The sequence below is a fragment of the Buceros rhinoceros genome, unplaced genomic scaffold (assembly GCF_000710305.1).
Source record: "Buceros rhinoceros silvestris isolate BGI_N320 unplaced genomic scaffold, ASM71030v1 scaffold17575, whole genome shotgun sequence".
NCBI classification, from domain to species: Eukaryota; Metazoa; Chordata; class Aves; order Bucerotiformes; family Bucerotidae; genus Buceros; species Buceros rhinoceros.
The window spans coordinates 1-16681 of record NW_010413586.1 but is presented as its reverse complement, the minus strand read 5'-3'; the positions used below and the strand labels follow the sequence as shown (position 1 = coordinate 16681).

The following is a 16681-nucleotide window of genomic DNA, read 5'->3' as shown; positions in this document are numbered from 1 at the left end:
CTGCACGCCAGCGCAGGGACCCCGCCGCTCCTGAAAATGCGATCTGCTCGCAGCTCAGGGAGACAACAGACCTTGCATTAAAATGAGGGAGGAACCAAGAGAGGGACTTTAACGCAGTAAAGCTCGCCGTGACAGGCGGAGCAGGTACCACTCAGTGAAGCCCATCTTGGATGACACTGTCAGATACCGGTTTTGGAAGACCTCCACCAGTCTCCTGGCAGAACCACAGGAAATCTCTGACTTTCCTCACACTGCTCAGAGGCTGACCACTTCTAAGTCAACCACACATCTAGTGTCTGTTCAGAAGCCACTGTTCTTGTCAGGGTCTGGCCAGCCAGGCCACCAGCTGGAACATCAGGAAAAGTCTAGGGTGAGAAAGTCCTGAACACTTACATCAATTTCATTTCACAGTCCAGTGCTTAGACCTGGGAGATGGCCCTTATTGCTTGGAGGAATATGAAGCTAAAGTTAGAGAGAAGAAATTGCGAACTCCATCCATCACTTGGTACAAAAGGATGTGGCTTTACCTGAAGTCAAGAAGCCTGTCACAAGTGCTCTGTGGTCTTCAGTTTACAGTACTGATCTGCTGGCAACAAAGACTATAGTTCTAATTTCTGCTCTAATCAATATGTAATTGTTTTAAACACAAAATGCATCACTGTTTATTTTCACTCTCTTACATGCAAGTTGGGAGTCGGAAATCTGCTAGTAAATCTAGACCTGGTCTCATGCTTAGCAACAGGAGATACATTTGCTTTGCCTTATGCATACAGGCACTCCTACATCTGAAGTTAATGTCTGTGTCTTTAATTAAAAGATTTGAAACTTAATCATAGTTACCACGCAGTATTGCCCAGTCAACAAAGCCGATAAAGGTGTTAAATGATTCTATAGGTTCTGGGGTTTTTTTGTTTGGTTTTTTTTTTTTACATGCATTGGTTCAAACTGCAGTCTCACATGTAATAAGAGAAGATAGTAAACTGATAATAATCAATTGATTTTTATATAGGATGTTTAAATAATGCGCTTATATAGGCTACCTGTAGCAAACTTATTTTGTTTCTTTCTACTTTCTTACACAGATTTTAATTATAAGTCTGAAAGTAAATACCCTTAAATTCACAGTACCATTTTTCCTTAGGTTCCAATTTGTTATTTAACAATATTTATATTTCAAATACATTCTGTCTGTGTATACATACATCCATAGTTACAATGCATGATGGGATCATGTGGCATGGAAGCTGCAGGTTTTGTATTGCTATATGTATTTGGGATTGTAAAACGTAGTCTAAAATAAAGGTTAAAAGTCTTCTTTATGCACAGGTATAAATGTGCACACTTATCAGTAGCTTCTGCAGGTAAAAGTTTTATCTCCTTTCACAGATCAGATATTTTAAGATCTGTTAAATAGACAAAACCACTAAGATGCCATTCATACCATGTAATGTTTAGAAAATCAGTAAACTGGAGAAACAAAAATATAATGGAGAAACTGAACTGAAGCCAAATGGAGACTGAAATACCAGCTAAACCACACTGTAACAATCATTTTCACTTTTGAGTCAAGAACAGACACATCCCTTTTAAAAACAATTCACGTAACCTGTCACTTGGCTTCCACGGTTTTGGGGTTTTTTTTTAGAACAAGGGATATTTCTAAACAATTTTTTGTGTTTATTAATACAGGTCAAAAGACCATGAAAACATGCAGGAAATACACTTTGACTTCCTCTCCCATGCCACGTTTAAGTGATTAAAAAATATGCAGACTTGTAGTGGGGTCCTTTATTTATCACTCTCTTCCAATCACTCAAACAAACCAGGATTTTTTTTGTTCTCTCAAGTAAGCTATTTGACACTGATGTTTACGCTATTGATTTGTACTGATGTTTAAACTATTGTTTAAATGAAAACTGGAACTAGAAATAGCTCATTTCTAATGCGTACCTTTTGAGAGTGGTGTATCGGTATCTTCTCAGTGGAGAAACTTAAAAACTGCAGTTACTTCTGGCCAGTCAATTTTACTTTTTAAGTGGACTGCTGCAGTAATAATGTCTCATGAAGGTAATAAAGTCTTTTACTTAGCAAGTAAGAAAATTGTTTATCAGTCATGAGGAAACAAGTTGTGGTGTCTTTCATGATCTGAAAAGCAGTTGCATCTTCTGGGTAGTGCTTCAAGAAACTCCTTTGCAGACAAATATCTATGTCTGTTGTAATGGGATGACAAAGAGTAATGTTCAGGATAAATTCTTTTTTTCATTTTCTGAAATAATTTCCAGTAAAGATTCATAATCAGCATATTCTCTCACAGCTTGTATCATTTCATCTAGCATTTCTTCCCCTAGCATGAAACACTCAAGATGATGCACTGATCTGCTTATCCTATGGTCAGTAATCCGGTCCTGCGGAAAGTTGTATGTTCTAATCTTCTCTGATCTTCCTTTAGTCCCAATCTATCAAACAAGAAAAATGAGTTTATCAGCATCATCTTTTAATAAAAAGGATTAAATACTGATTAAACATCTAAAGTGAAAGTTTTCTCTTCCTCCTTCCAAAATTTGTTATAGTTAGTAGTACTCAGACCAGTTTAGTAGTTGCAGTAATTGTTCTCAAACATGTAAAAGAAATATTTTCCTGTGTCTTTTTCTAATACTATTCTGGTTCTTCATGCTGTAATTCAGTTTGTTTCACTAGATCTTTAGAATTTACATACTACTGAAATTTATGTCTGGCTAATATATGACCTTTATTGCTGAAGTAGAATGTGGGGTTTTATTTTTTGCCTTGCGTAAGTCCTTACTGGGCTCCTGTTCCTCTGTATTCCCATTCACTATTTGCAGCTCAACACAGGAGTTACCCATGAACACATGCTCGTACAGAATTATCTAACTAAGAGACACTTACTTGAATCTTTCGAACACTGTTTCTCTTTTGGGTTTCTTCTTCCAGTTTGGCGTCGTATAGTTTAGCACACAGCATTTGCATAGCCTTCTCTTTGTTTCTAATTTGAGATCTTTCTTGCTGACATTCAGATGTAATCCCTGCCAAAAATGTCGAGACATGTAACACTTAACAGAAACACACACTAAAAGGGTTTTGCGATTTCTAGAAGATTTTTATTATGTTACAATAAGCTGTTTCTTTCTGCAATATGTATTTTGGACTAGGAATTTTGAAGTCCAGGCTTATTAATGCCTGATGATACATTTTGGGAGAGAAGTGCAGGCTGAATTGTACAGGTGCTTTAAGCCATAAAACAAGAAATTTAATTCAATATGTTGGACAACAGGTCGATAATGAAAGAAAAGTTATGTGATGTGATCTGACATACGTAGGACAACTTTAACACTTGTATTTTTTGGCCATAGTTACAGGAAATTTAGTATTTATAGAGCAGTAAAATACACGAGGTAGTGAGTGTATAGAATATCATCAGAATACACAAAAGCGGGCACTATTTTCTTTGAAAAAAAAGTGTGTTTTCTCCTCCCCTCCCAAAAACCATACAATTCAGGTTCACATGAGGAGTGAACAGCCTAAGAAAGGAGTAGGGAGAAGAAATACAGGAAGAAAACAGCACAAGCTAGGTTGCTATTTGGGTTTATTTTAAGTAACTCGATTAAGATTACAGTACGCTTTTATAAGATTACATACTATTACTTCATTACTTGTTTACAAACAACTTTTTGGATTGTGATGAAGTTTTACAAAAGCAGATAAGAGAAATAGAAGATGTAACTGGACAACTGCAGTGGAAGAGATCAAGAGGAATGAAGAAGAGAAAGGTGGAATAGGAAAAAGTGAGGAGATTTGGAGATAGAAACATCCCTGTGGACCATCTCTAATGCCTAATCACAAAAAAATTGCAATACCTTTTAAGATTTCTGTGACAAACACTAATAACTACCTTCGGCAAAAACTATGATCATCTGCTGGTTTTAGTTTGTGGGGGTTTTTCCAAAACATTGAGGCAATCCGAAACTTTTTGAATCTGCAGTACCTTTCTGAATAGAACTTCATCCTCTCCACTGTGTACCTTCTGCTTTACTGAGGCAATGAAACGAGTGCAGGATAGATTAATGTCTTCAATAAATATGAAGAAATGCATGGCAAAAATCTGGGTATATGAAGATAAAGAGCACTCGGGATTACCCTGAGGCTGTAAAGCCTGACTAATGTTTGTGGTAGAGAAGAGGAAAAGTTAAAAACGCAATCAAAGTCAAGGCAGCTGTTGTGGATTGCACAAAGGGAAGTAAAAAGCTTAGGAATGGCAATAAAAAGAAGATATCATAGCTAAAATCAGGTAGCATCTGAGGGTGTATCTTATCCCTCCTGCGTTTCCTAACCTGAGCCCTGGGGATGGGCCTTCTAATTATACGTGTAATCTATGGGAAAGAAGCCAGCAAACAAATGGAAGCCGGCATCCTGAGTACACTCTCCAGTTAAGGGCAGTGTTTTAGTATGGAAATAGAACAATCTCTCTTTCAAAGACTCGTCAAGAAAAGGCAAATTATCAGATTTTAACCTAGTCTGTTTTTCAGTTTCTTTTCCATTATTAGAAAGCTTAAGTACAACTTTTTTACAGAAACTGATCTGGATGCCCTCAGAGTGTCATGTTTACCGGCAAAATGGGTATCTTACCTACTGAAGCCAATAGTCTTAACTATTACAAACTGGAGTGGGCACAACATAGTGCATTTAGAGAACTATAAATACACATGAAAACTGTAAGAAAATCTGCTCTACTGTTGTCCAGGTTTGAAAATAAAACCATTGTTTGAAAAGAAATTCTGACAGCAGTTTTGCCATGTAGGTTTTGTGTTAAGGAAAAAATGAAGCACCTGTTGGAATATGAACTATCCGTACAGCACTGTCTGTGGTATTGACATGCTGGCCTCCAGCTCCACTAGCTCGCTTTGTTTCTATCCGTAGATCTTTTGGATTAATTTGCAGCCTCATCTGCCATGAGAGATACAAAAAAAGAAAAAAGAATTAAGAAAAAAAGAACACTTTTATATTGTTTCTTTCTAGACAGATGCCAAATATCCACAGTTGGTTTATCTTATAAGGCACATTCAGGCAAGATCGAGCTTTCTAAAGTTTATGAGTGGTAGTTTGCATCCACATATAAACCTATTAACAAATCCTTGTAGCCAGATTGGAATGTGACATGATGGAAGCAAGGAAATCAGACAAATAGTAACTTAAGGCATCACCACCCCTTAGCACTAATCTTCCCCCTTTTCTGAAAGCTCTGCACCCTCTTTCAGCAGAGTTAACCCATATTTGAACTTGACCAGATGGTTTTTACGTAAAAAGGCACACATTTCCTTTGCTGGCTCTGAGATGGGGCGATGGTCTTTGGGAGGAAGGAGCAAGACAGCTTCGGGAGAGAATAAGAAGGAGTAACATCTTTGACAATTTGTTATGGACTGTGAAACAAGGATCAAAAAAGAGCTTTAATTCCTAGCCAGTTGCTTTTGACCAAGCATATATGGCCAGAATGAATTATCACCCATACATTTTGGAAGGGGAAAGTGAGGACACTACAAAAATGCGTAAGAGGAGGTGCTAAAAGAAATCTGTAGGAGCTCTGTAAAGTAATTCAGTCTCTGTTACTTTGTAAAAAATGTCGAGTTTTAAAAAAAAAACCCATGCAAAACACAGTCACAGTGAATTTAAAGTTACAGTGAAGTAAACTGCACGTTGACTTGACATTAGGATTATAAAGCAATCCAGAAATTCTTTATTACACCCCCTAGACAAAAATAAAAATAAAAAACCCAAATATGACTTAGTTTTAAACTAAAATTAAAAGAAAAATCATTAAGAGAGAATAATAAGAGACAGACAACACTTGGGTACCAGCAATATGGCATGTAAAAACATTGTTCACAGTAAAGTCTGTTATACTAGAAGATAAATGCTACCTCGGTGGGTTGGGGTAATATGGCAACAGTCATTGTGCTGGTGTGAATGCGTCCTTGTTTTTCTGTCTTTGGTACCCGCTGAACACGATGCACTCCTCCTTCAAATTTCATGTACTTGTAAGCCTCAAGACCTGCTATGCTGGCAACTGCATGTCTTAGGCCACCTTAAATACAGAAGAAAACCAGTTGTAAACCTGTAAGAAAAACGGTTGGTACTATGCTGTCCTATTTCGAACAGCATCTTTAGACTGCACTGCCATTTGTTTCTTAAAATTATGAATCTACCATTTAAATACTTAGGCAGAATTATACCGAAAACGCAAGAAAACTCTTAAAAATAAAGACAGACATAAATACACACAATCTCAAGGAAAGGACTGTCAAATTCTTTTATAGAGTCCAATTTAATTTTGTTACATACAAATTGTCTACAAACCATGTATACATACAATCATAAACCATAGTAGAAGTGTAACAGGTTTACGTAATGATCAAATTTTGAAAGCCACCTTCAGAAACTACATCTTATTTTTATTGTTAGTTGAGAACCTTATCATTCAACGGGATAAAACACAGCTCTTTAACTAAAGGATGAATATTGCTCACACTCTTCTTACTCATTCTCCTCTACGCATCCTACCTGTTACTTGTCTTTGCTCTTTCATTCCATTTTAATCTTTAGCTACCTTGGAGCGAGCAGAACTCCTGCCCTCTTACCAATCTATCCAGCAAAACACGTGATAGGAATGTACTAAAACCAAGCACTGAACAGCTTGGAACTTGGAATTAAAGCCCACCACAACCATGGTTTCGTGACAGAAAGAGTTTGTTGCAATACTAGTTTATGGCATTATCGCCCTTCCTTGTTTGCTAGTGCACAAACACTTCAGTTGTGCCAGTGTAACTGTTTGAAAGAACAGAGAAGTGACAGCTCTATAGATGAATGTGATATTTTACCCATTTTGGTTTTTAACCTAGCTCAATTCCCAGATCCCATTCTCAGAACAGTGGATGGTGTGCGAAGGGAATGATTAAAAAGGAAATTAAGCAGCCTTGAAAGAGTATTGCTGTGAAGTCTTGCAACATGAAACCAGGGGCGTGAAAGAGACGTGTACTTCTCAGAAATACTTTTTTATGCTATCTCTAGACTAAGGAAATCAACCACAGGGACAAGATAGCAGCTTTTTGAAAAAGGAAAATGAAGACAACGTCAAATCTGAAAATGCCCTGCAGAGCAGGAAAAAATCATCAGCCAGAACATGGACTGAATGTTTTTCACCTCAATGAAGAAGGTTTGCAAACATTTTTAATTCTACAGAAATGTAACATTCCCTCATAACTTTACTATAACATATTTCCTTTTTACAGCCATGTTTGTGGAAAATAGCCTAAACTGCCTCTTCCTTTCTCTTTCACCTCATTTTTGTTCTTTCGACTTTTAAAATTTTTCTCCTACTTGTACAAATCTGTACTACTTTGATCCAAATGCACTACTCAACATAAGTTGCACTTTACTGATTTAATGTATAGCCATTATCTACTATCAGTTCTGTAAGAAAAATCCATCATGTTTAGAATAAATCTGACCACAAAGCATGTAGTTTAATGAGTAAGAATATCTGGCAAAATCTTCAGTTTAGGTCAGTAAGTTTCATTCTAACCGGTAGGGTGAAATCTTTCTAGTGCTATGCAAATACTATTCAAATGAAAAAAAGATTTCTTCTTTACTCTAAAAGAAACTTATTTAACCTAAAATAATTAATGTAAATGAGTAATAAAACTTACTCCTTCACATATAAAAGAAAGTACTAAAAATATCATAAGCGACCTCTGCACATGAGGAAAAAGCCAGGCTGCATCAGGGGTAAAAATAATGTGAATGTCCACACAGCTACAGCACTACTGACAAGTATCACATGATAGAACATTCATTGCAAAAGCTAATGTTCTGTTTTTTCTCTCTCACTTCTCCTGCATTAATATATAAACCAGGGGTACAGTCTGTCTGCTTGAGCTGCAGCCACATCTAGGACACGTTCAGAAGACTTTAAGTTTACAGTGATAACAGTGCGCCTGTGGCACCGCAGTGCTTAGCGTGAGATGACTAAGAAACTGGTTCAGAAGACAGGTGTTTTAGGTTATGCTGCTTCAAATCAACTATTACCAACAGAAGTTTAATAAGAAATGCAGCCAAATACCATGAAATTTCAACAATCCCTTTACCCTGGAAGACATGTCCTAGGCCTGTCAAATATAGTTAGCTCTTACTATATGCTTACCTTCAAATAAAACGTCCCTCTCTATCCTGAAAGCCTGATGTGCACAGGTGTGAGTTTACACTTGGTTTTTACGTGGCATCTCATAACCAGATTGAGACAAAGTCCCATATCTGTGTCTCTGCTACTATATGGTGAGAGGCTGTGAATAAATGCGGGCTTGTGCTTTAACACGCATGCTAAATCTTGACACGTGCCGGTTTTGCACAGTGGTATTCCGTGGGGTGCGTCAATAAAGCTGGTAAGACTGGACTGAAACCAATTCTTAGTTGCAGCTTTGTTTAATGTTCACCTTGTTTACACACACTCACATTCAGATTTCAACCAAATTCTGGAGCTCTCTGAAATGAGGGAGTTTGACCTTTTAATATAGGACCTTGATTTTACTCATGTAGTCCATAAAAAGAGAGCTTGGGTGGAATGCAACAGCCTAGTGTCACCAGCAAGCATTCTTAACGTCATTTCTACTCAGCACAGCACAATTTTAAATACACAGGTTTAAACATGCCTTTCAGTGGCAGTGCCACCTATCGTGCCCCTACCTACCAATTTATTTGCAGCTCCTCAGTTTTGATAATACGTGGTCATGCAAGTAAGATCAGAAAGTACACTGCAAGAGGCTGACAAAGTCTAGGGCTGCCTTTATTTTTCCCTAATTTCACATCCTAGCTTCCTAAACATTCATTTCAGTGAACAGGCATGTCCTCAGCAAGACAAGATTTCTAAATAAATATGTCCATTAAAAACTTAGCTGTTTCAAAGGGAAAATGCAGCTAGATATATACTCGGTTAATGTATTACTTCAATTTCCCATTTAAACCATCAAAGAGGTCCCCTCTGAGGATGTGGGCTCCTTGTCCAAGGACTGAGCTTTCACTAAAAAGGTAGTCAGGCACAACTCCCTTTCTTTTCCAATCACAAGACTGCAACACTAGAATACCAATACCAGAACACTAAGTTGAAAGGGACCTCAAGTATCACCTGGTCCAACCTTTCTTGTCAAAAAAGCATCCAAAGCTGGGGACTCCACCACTTCCCTGAGGAGATTATTCCAATGGATGGTTGTTCTCATCGTGAAAAATTTTTTGCTTGTGTCTAATTGGAATCTCTCCAGGATTAACCTGTACCCATTACCCTTTGTCTTTTCCATGTGACTCCTTGTAAAAATGGAGTCTCCATCTTCTTTGTAGCCACCCTTTAAAATACTGGAACAAGGTGATAAAGTCTACCCTAAGCCTTCTTTTCTCAAGACTGAACAAACCCAGTTCTTTCAGCCTCTCCTCAGCTGGCAGTCTTCCCAGTTCTTTCATCAGTGTTGTGACCCTAAACTATCCAATAACAGAGAGTTTTTAAGGCAAATCATTGGACTGATCCAATTAGCACTGTGGCCTCTAAAGCGTTAGAGCTGAAAGAGAAAAGGAACATATGGCTGGCAGCTGGCTGGAAGGTGGGAGAGTGCTTCTTTAAGCTGACTGAAACTTCTGAAAGGTGAAGCTGTATGTGACTGCTGGGGTTTACCCCATCTAAGTCTTGCCTCAATGGAAAGGGCTACTCTCCTCTCTCCCTAGTACATGGAAAAAAGAAGACCCAGACTTTTCTCCCATTCCGTTTACACCCATCTAACTTGCACCATCTTTATGCCATTTACTTTTAAAAAAAAGTTAACAGATTTCTGTCAGCTTTGAAGGTTGAACTAGCTCAGGCCCTGGCAAAGTGTTTGCCTGGTCATGAATGGGGATAAAAACAACTTTCCTCTTTTAGTGGCAAGCTGTGCTGTAACATGAAGCTTCTTGTCCCTACCTTCACTTGAACAGTGCGGACACTCTACTTGACAAATGACCTCCTGATCATAAAAAAAGTTTATTAATAGTGACAAACCTACATAATAGAAAATATTGAATTCAAGTGTCATTAAACTAAAAAATCTGTATTAATTGAATTGACGGCAACCACTCTTGAAGGAGATTCTAATACTGGGAAAACCTGAGTTCATGTTCCTCAGTTTGAAATAAGTCACCCACTACAAACTCTAAAGAAACTTATTTGAACTTTTTTTTTTATTATTTTAAGAACCCAGAAGTGAAAATGAAGTCATAGTAAGTTAATTTGTATCTGCATATCTGAAAGGTGGAAACATGGGCCTCCCTTTCTTGAAGTGTAAATACAGAAAATTAACCAAGCCTGTACTTAGATTTAAGTTCCCAGTTTGTGATGTCTGACTGTATTACTTCCATAGAGTCCTACTGTTGAACATTCTTATATATAACCCTCAATATATAACAGTGAATCAAAAATAGAACCTATGCAAGAAGGTTCTTAGGGCACAGAAAGACCCTCATTAGGAAGAGGAAATAGAAACTCAATCAGGAGAGTTGTGGACATTTATTTTTTGTCATTTTCCATACACTTGAAACAGAAAGTGTTCAAGATACTTGAAAATATCACTGAGTCCAAAATATGGCGTAAATAAACAGAAGTGTTAGAAGATGCTTCACATTTCTCAAACCTTGCTAACAATATACCTGCAATCATATTGAGTTGACTAAAAAAAAAGATTAATTTTCTGACAGATTGCATATCCTAACATCCTAGCTTTTCTCACTTATTCTTAAAAGTTTCATTAAAAAAGAAAAAAAATGACAATGAAAGTATGAAAACAGGTAAAGTTTCACAACCAATCTGAGCTAGAAGCACTAAGCCGCACAAATGTCCGTCTACTGATCCATACCCACTTTGATATATGAGACACCTCTACAGCAGTATGTAAGCAAAACGTCCTAGCTTTACTCACAAAAACACAGGTCACAGTAAGGCTGCAGATCTGTTAATGCAGACAGACTCTGCAGTTCTAGCCTGCTGAGAAAGGTGGCTAGCAATCTGTCAGTCAAAATCTCAAATCCCTGCCCTGGCTGGGCATGTTTTGGATCGATTTCACAGTTGGCTTCAGCTTCTTGCTGCTGGAAGGAGGTCCTGATTTTCCTACTGCCACCACCAGTGGCCACACACTTCTGCCTCCACTGCCGCCATAAGCATTTCTCCTCTTCTCTTGTGCTGGACTACCTGAAAAGTAATCCAGGAGGGTGGGGTGGTTTGTGCTATTTTCCAGATGGATTGACTAGTGATAAGACTCTACACAGATGCATAATGACAAGTGCCAACAGAAGGGAATCAGCAGCAACACAGAGACAGCAGCTTGATCTCTGTGAAACAACTTTACACACTACCTGCATTAAGCCAAAGTAACTTACATATGCCACTGCCTCAGTTTGTTGCGTAAACCAATCCCCACCTTTGCAAAGACACTGTTCCATGAGGTGCAGGGAACCAACTTCACAGCTCATCATCATCAAAGATCCAGTTTTCCACACCTACTTGCATTCAGTCCTATGTTTATGCTTATGTTAGGCTAGCTCTAAAGATCATGAGAACTGATTTAACACATTAACTAGGCAAAAAACTATCCCAGTCATAAGAAAGGACATCAAAACAGGCCAAAAAAAAAAAAAAAAGGTAGGACTGCTCAGACAGGTAGAGAGGCAGTACGGAAGAAGGGAGAAAGGAGAAACATCTTTTATTGGCATCAAGCTGTTAAACTGATCACCTGTGAAATTTTAGTTGAAGACTTTCATAAATAATTAGACCTCTTATATCTCCTCTCAAAATTTCAACAATTCCCCCACTTGGCTCATCCATTAGCCACACCAGATGAGCTATATTCAAACATCCCATTTCCTTATATAAATCCTCAGATGATATTATTTCAAGATGGTTTAGTATAAACTTCAAGAACAGTTTTAATTATACTGATCCCTCTCTGCCAAGGGTTCCATAATAATAAGCAGACTTTGAACCTGCCACCAAACTGATCTAGAAACACTAGAAACATTAATTAATTAAAAAGTATATGCAATCTGTATTTGTAAAAAAATAAAGCCAAAACTGCGTATGTGCAATCACTTTTGAATTTTCTTCTGCCAAGCACTTAATTTAATTTCTACTTTTGAAACTACTGAAAGACAACTTTAATTTTTTAGTACTTTTGTATTTCAACAGTACTTCTGAAGTGGAATTTCACTCTCAAATAGAGAAGCTGAGGAAAATTATACTCAGACATTCAAACGATCTTCCGCTTCTAAAATTAAGTTTGTGCAAATTAGCTTCTTGTAGTCAGGAAATTCAAGTGTCATATGAATGAGTGTTCCAACTTAAATTAAAAAGTTATAAAGATTAAGTATTTTCATTACTGACCTATTTCACTGGGAAAGTATTCTAATATTTCAAATTTCCATTTTTTATAGGCAGCATATCGTTGATACATATCAAATATCTCTGAGGTGAACAGCATGGCTTCCTGCCCTCCGACTCCAGCAGTTACTTCCATGACAAGATCACTCTTGTCTGTTTCTTCTGAAGGAATCAAAAGCAACACTATCTGCAAATACAAAAACACCCAGCTAAGACTATTGATCTAGGCTGCATTCTACACCAACTCATTGGCTGCCCAGGGCACAGGCTTCTCGTGCCCCTTGCAGTGAAGCAGCAGCAGTCAGGAAAAGGTGGGGAGGGATGCTGCAGTGCAGGAAGGTTCCCTGTGTTCCTTGTGTCTGTTCACAGTCACAGGAGCTACACAGGTCTCTCTCAAGACCTACAAAATTTCACAGAAGTTTTCACCCCTCAGGAGCACAGCAATGTTTGGACACCATAGGATACGTACGGGTTCTTGCAAGACAACTGAGCATCGTCCTTCCCATCACATTCCCTTTTAATCCAGTCTAAACCACAGAGCTAAGAAGGTATGGATGGTCAGAACTGTGCTTCAACAACAACTTAGCTGTATTACTCATTTATTTATTTTGAAAGTGAGAGCCAGCCCTGTATTGCTCTGAAGAAGAAAAATAGACTAGAATTGAAAAACTGTATCACGATTTTGCAGGCTGGATCAAAACCACTTGCAAATGCTTTTCAGTCGTCCTCCTTTACCAGCATTAGGTGATGTTTATTTCCACATATTGTAAGTATTTTCAAAAATATTTAAAAAGTCAGTGTTGTATTGTCATTGGAGGAATAAAGAATGTGACAACAGCAGCTTCTACTACACTAGTACCATTAAGAATACGTAACAATTTGTTAATATAAAGACAATTTATATATGTTAAATAGCTGAGATACTATGTACAACCAATACAAGGAGGCAGTCTAAAGTAGTTATAAAGTATTAAACTATTTTTTTCTAAACCACTATACTGTGCGTGATGCTATACAAGTCTAATGTTTCCTACAGATAAAAAGCTGGACAACCACCAAGGTACACCCAGACAAGACAAACTACAGCACCTACTTATAAAGATGTACCAACTCAAAAAATATCAGGTACAGCTACGCACCTACTCACAGGATGTCTCTACACCACCTGCATTTTTCAATTTCCTTAGATAACAGACTTTAGTAAGGAGTATAACTGGCAGAGAGGGGAGAAGGAAAACAGTTTATTGTATACATCTTATTCTGATGAGAAGACAAGTTGGCTTTGTTAATTTAAGAATGTCAAGGAAATAGAAGCTTTTAAAGGGGCTCTAACCTGCTGTTTCAGTTTGGCTATCTCTTCTTCACAAGAAGCGATCTCCCCTTCTGCAAGCTTCCGGAAATCTTCACTCTCATCTGGAATATTTGAGTATGGTTAATCCTCAGACTTGTATCAGTGTCACTCTCAAAAAACCTTTAAAAAATAACCACATGAAGAACTTACTCTACAGAAGGAAAACCCACCAACACTAAACCTGTCAGAAAATGAGGTTAATAGTACAATCTGTAATTAAGATAGGCGGTACACATTAAGAGTGTTTTCTGACACTGTTCAGGTACGAGACAAGGAAAAATGTGAAATATGAGAAGTTCCACTTTAATATTAAGAAAAACACAAACAATATACAAACAAAAAGCGCCCCAGTCCAACCAAAAAACCCAACAATTACTGTGCTGGTGGTCAAACAGTGGCACAGGTTACCCAGAGAGGCTGCAGAGTCTCCATCCTTTGAGATACTCAAAATTTGACCAGCCACAACCCTGAGCTACCTCCAGCAGCAGATCCTGTTTGAGCAAGAGGTTGAACTGGATGATCTTAGGAGGTCCCTTGCCACCTCAGTCATCCTGTGATTCCAAGAAGTCACTTACTGTATTTAAATGTGACAGGAACAGCAGCCACACAATTGACACTCATCCTTCAGAGGTCTATTACCCCATCATTGTAATGATGCAAAAATGTGAAGATACTTGTAGTATTTTGCCTCTGTCAATTTATTCCAGAACATCTGCAAAACTTCTAACACATCACTAAAAACAAAGGCATGAAAGAACTCTTGCATAATAAGAGGAACTGCAATTTTAACCTGTTACTTGACTGAGCAACAAACACTAATGCTTTACAGTTAAGACTTGTTTTTCTGTAGCACAGTTTCGATATGTTAAAATGTTCCCCCCTTTTTTTTTCTGGTCAATAATAAACTTCAAACACATCTCTAAAAAAAAAAAAAAAATCTTAAGCAGTGTCTGATCACACTGATTCGCTCACCTGCCCAGAAGAAAATAATATTACCCCCAAAAGGAGCAAATGGTGCCCACAATGAAAAAGGGGGAATTGGGGTGGGCACAGAGTCACATAAGTGCACCGTCACCATAAGAGAAGAAAAAGAAAGATGTTAGACTTCTTTTTTTTGTGTACAGCAAGCTTTTAACTGTGTTCAGTGAGGTGGGAGGAGCACTCAGAATAAAGACACTCATTTCCAGCACTGTAACTATACTTAGTCACTAGCACAATTTCAAATGAAACTTTGTCTTTACAGTTTAGGTTTAATGTTGGTGAATTAACACCTCCCCCCTCCCCCTCCGCCACCACCCCCCAATCACTTCTGTAAGGAAATTAAAAAGATAATAATGCATAAAAGCATGTTTGAACATTTAAACAATGTTGCAGGGTCCCTTCAATGGACGGAGTCCGAGTCACAACACGGACACCAATATGGTTAGGAATTGTGCTCGTTTACTGTTTACAATACATCTCAATTTATACTCTTGTTCACCCGACTAGCTACATGGTGATTGGATGGTGTCTTTGTGACACAGACAGCACACATCTCTTAAGGCACTGTGGTTGGATAAAAGGGGTTAGTCCACACGTGGTTACTGTTTTGGTTAGAGTTAATAAAACAGAGGCTAGTAGAGATATAATTTCCCACACGATAGTGCTGCAGCTGGGTTCGGCTGCTAAGTTTCCCAGAGAGAGTAGCATATTTTTCACAGTTCTAATTTCTGCTAGAATGATACACCAACAAAACAACAAGCATGCTTTACCTACAGTTGGTTAGAGCATGCCTGCTAGTTGACTACCTGGCTAACTGTAACTCTTTCAACATATAAACTTGATCATCTCCAACTCTCTGCATTTCTTTTCAATAACTACTAACCGCTGAAGGGCTAGACATTAAGGCCGACAGAAGGCGGGATAAGAATTAAGTAATTACGAACCTATTAGAGTCAAAACTGCTACTGAAAATGCAATTACTACACATTTAAGCAATAATATAATATAACAATTAATAGCGGTTGCATACTTTAAATATGCAAATGAAATACAGGCTCTAAAATCAGTTTAAAATAATGTATACAAATATTTCTATGGATTAACTCCAGAAGTGCTCAAAATTACTGACTAAACCCTTGTGACCATGTTGCTGAAGTTCTAAGCGTGGTTTTCATGACACTGGCTTCTTCAAGCAGGTTCTGGAAGGAAAACATTTTTTTCTTCTGAAAGGAAAGAAATCTTCCATTCCATTTCATTCAGTTAGTTTGGGTCAATGATTAGTTTGCTCAAAGAAATCATTTCTCCTTTTTCAATCTGAGGTGGAAGGGCATGAATAGGAAAAACAAAAAAAGACTATTTTCTTTTAGACAGTGTTTGCCATCTCCATTAGTCGGAATAACTGGGTACAGTCAACACTTCCAATTAATCAGTATTTAGGAAAGTGCTGGGGAACATTTCATCATCTAGTGAATGTTTACTGATCTTAAAGTACTCCTCCTCTGTGCTCTGGTTTCTAACCACTATGAAAAGTTTGCTTCATGGTAAAAAAACATTCACCACTTGGCAACACTAAACGTGAGCAGCTACTAACGCAACCCAGGTGTAAATCACAGCGTGGAGTCCGCACGAACAGATGTTGGTCTCTAGCTGCAGGCAGGCAGACTAGTCTGTCTTGACAGCAAGAAAAAAAGCCACAAAAATTGGGAAGTTTTCTACTCGCGATTATTATCTTTATTTCATATTAAACAGATGCTGTCGCGCTGCTCTCACTTCGAACAGCAGCAGCTTCCGCGGCCGTGGACGAGCCCTTCCCGACCCCTGCTTAGGAGGCCGGTTTGCTTTCGACCGCGGGCGGCACGACGGGGCTGCCCCGCCTGGCGCGTTTTAAACTCTCC

The 16681-nt window shown here is 38.1% G+C and overlaps 1 protein-coding gene across 1 annotated transcript; it reads right to left on the bottom strand.

Moving 5' to 3' along the window:
* Nucleotides 1-2078: 2078 nt before the first annotated feature.
* On the bottom strand, nt 2079-13867 carry MTRF1L (mitochondrial translational release factor 1-like). The gene is made up of 6 exons (XM_010136811.1): nt 13788-13867; nt 12458-12641; nt 5934-6097; nt 4845-4962; nt 2908-3044; nt 2079-2456 (listed from the first exon to the last, which is right to left on the bottom strand). Exons 2-6 carry the CDS (start codon nt 12588-12590, stop codon nt 2241-2243), a joined length of 768 nt encoding a protein of 255 aa, XP_010135113.1. The 5' UTR covers nt 12591-12641; nt 13788-13867; the 3' UTR covers nt 2079-2240.
* Nucleotides 13868-16681: the final 2814 nt, after the last annotated feature.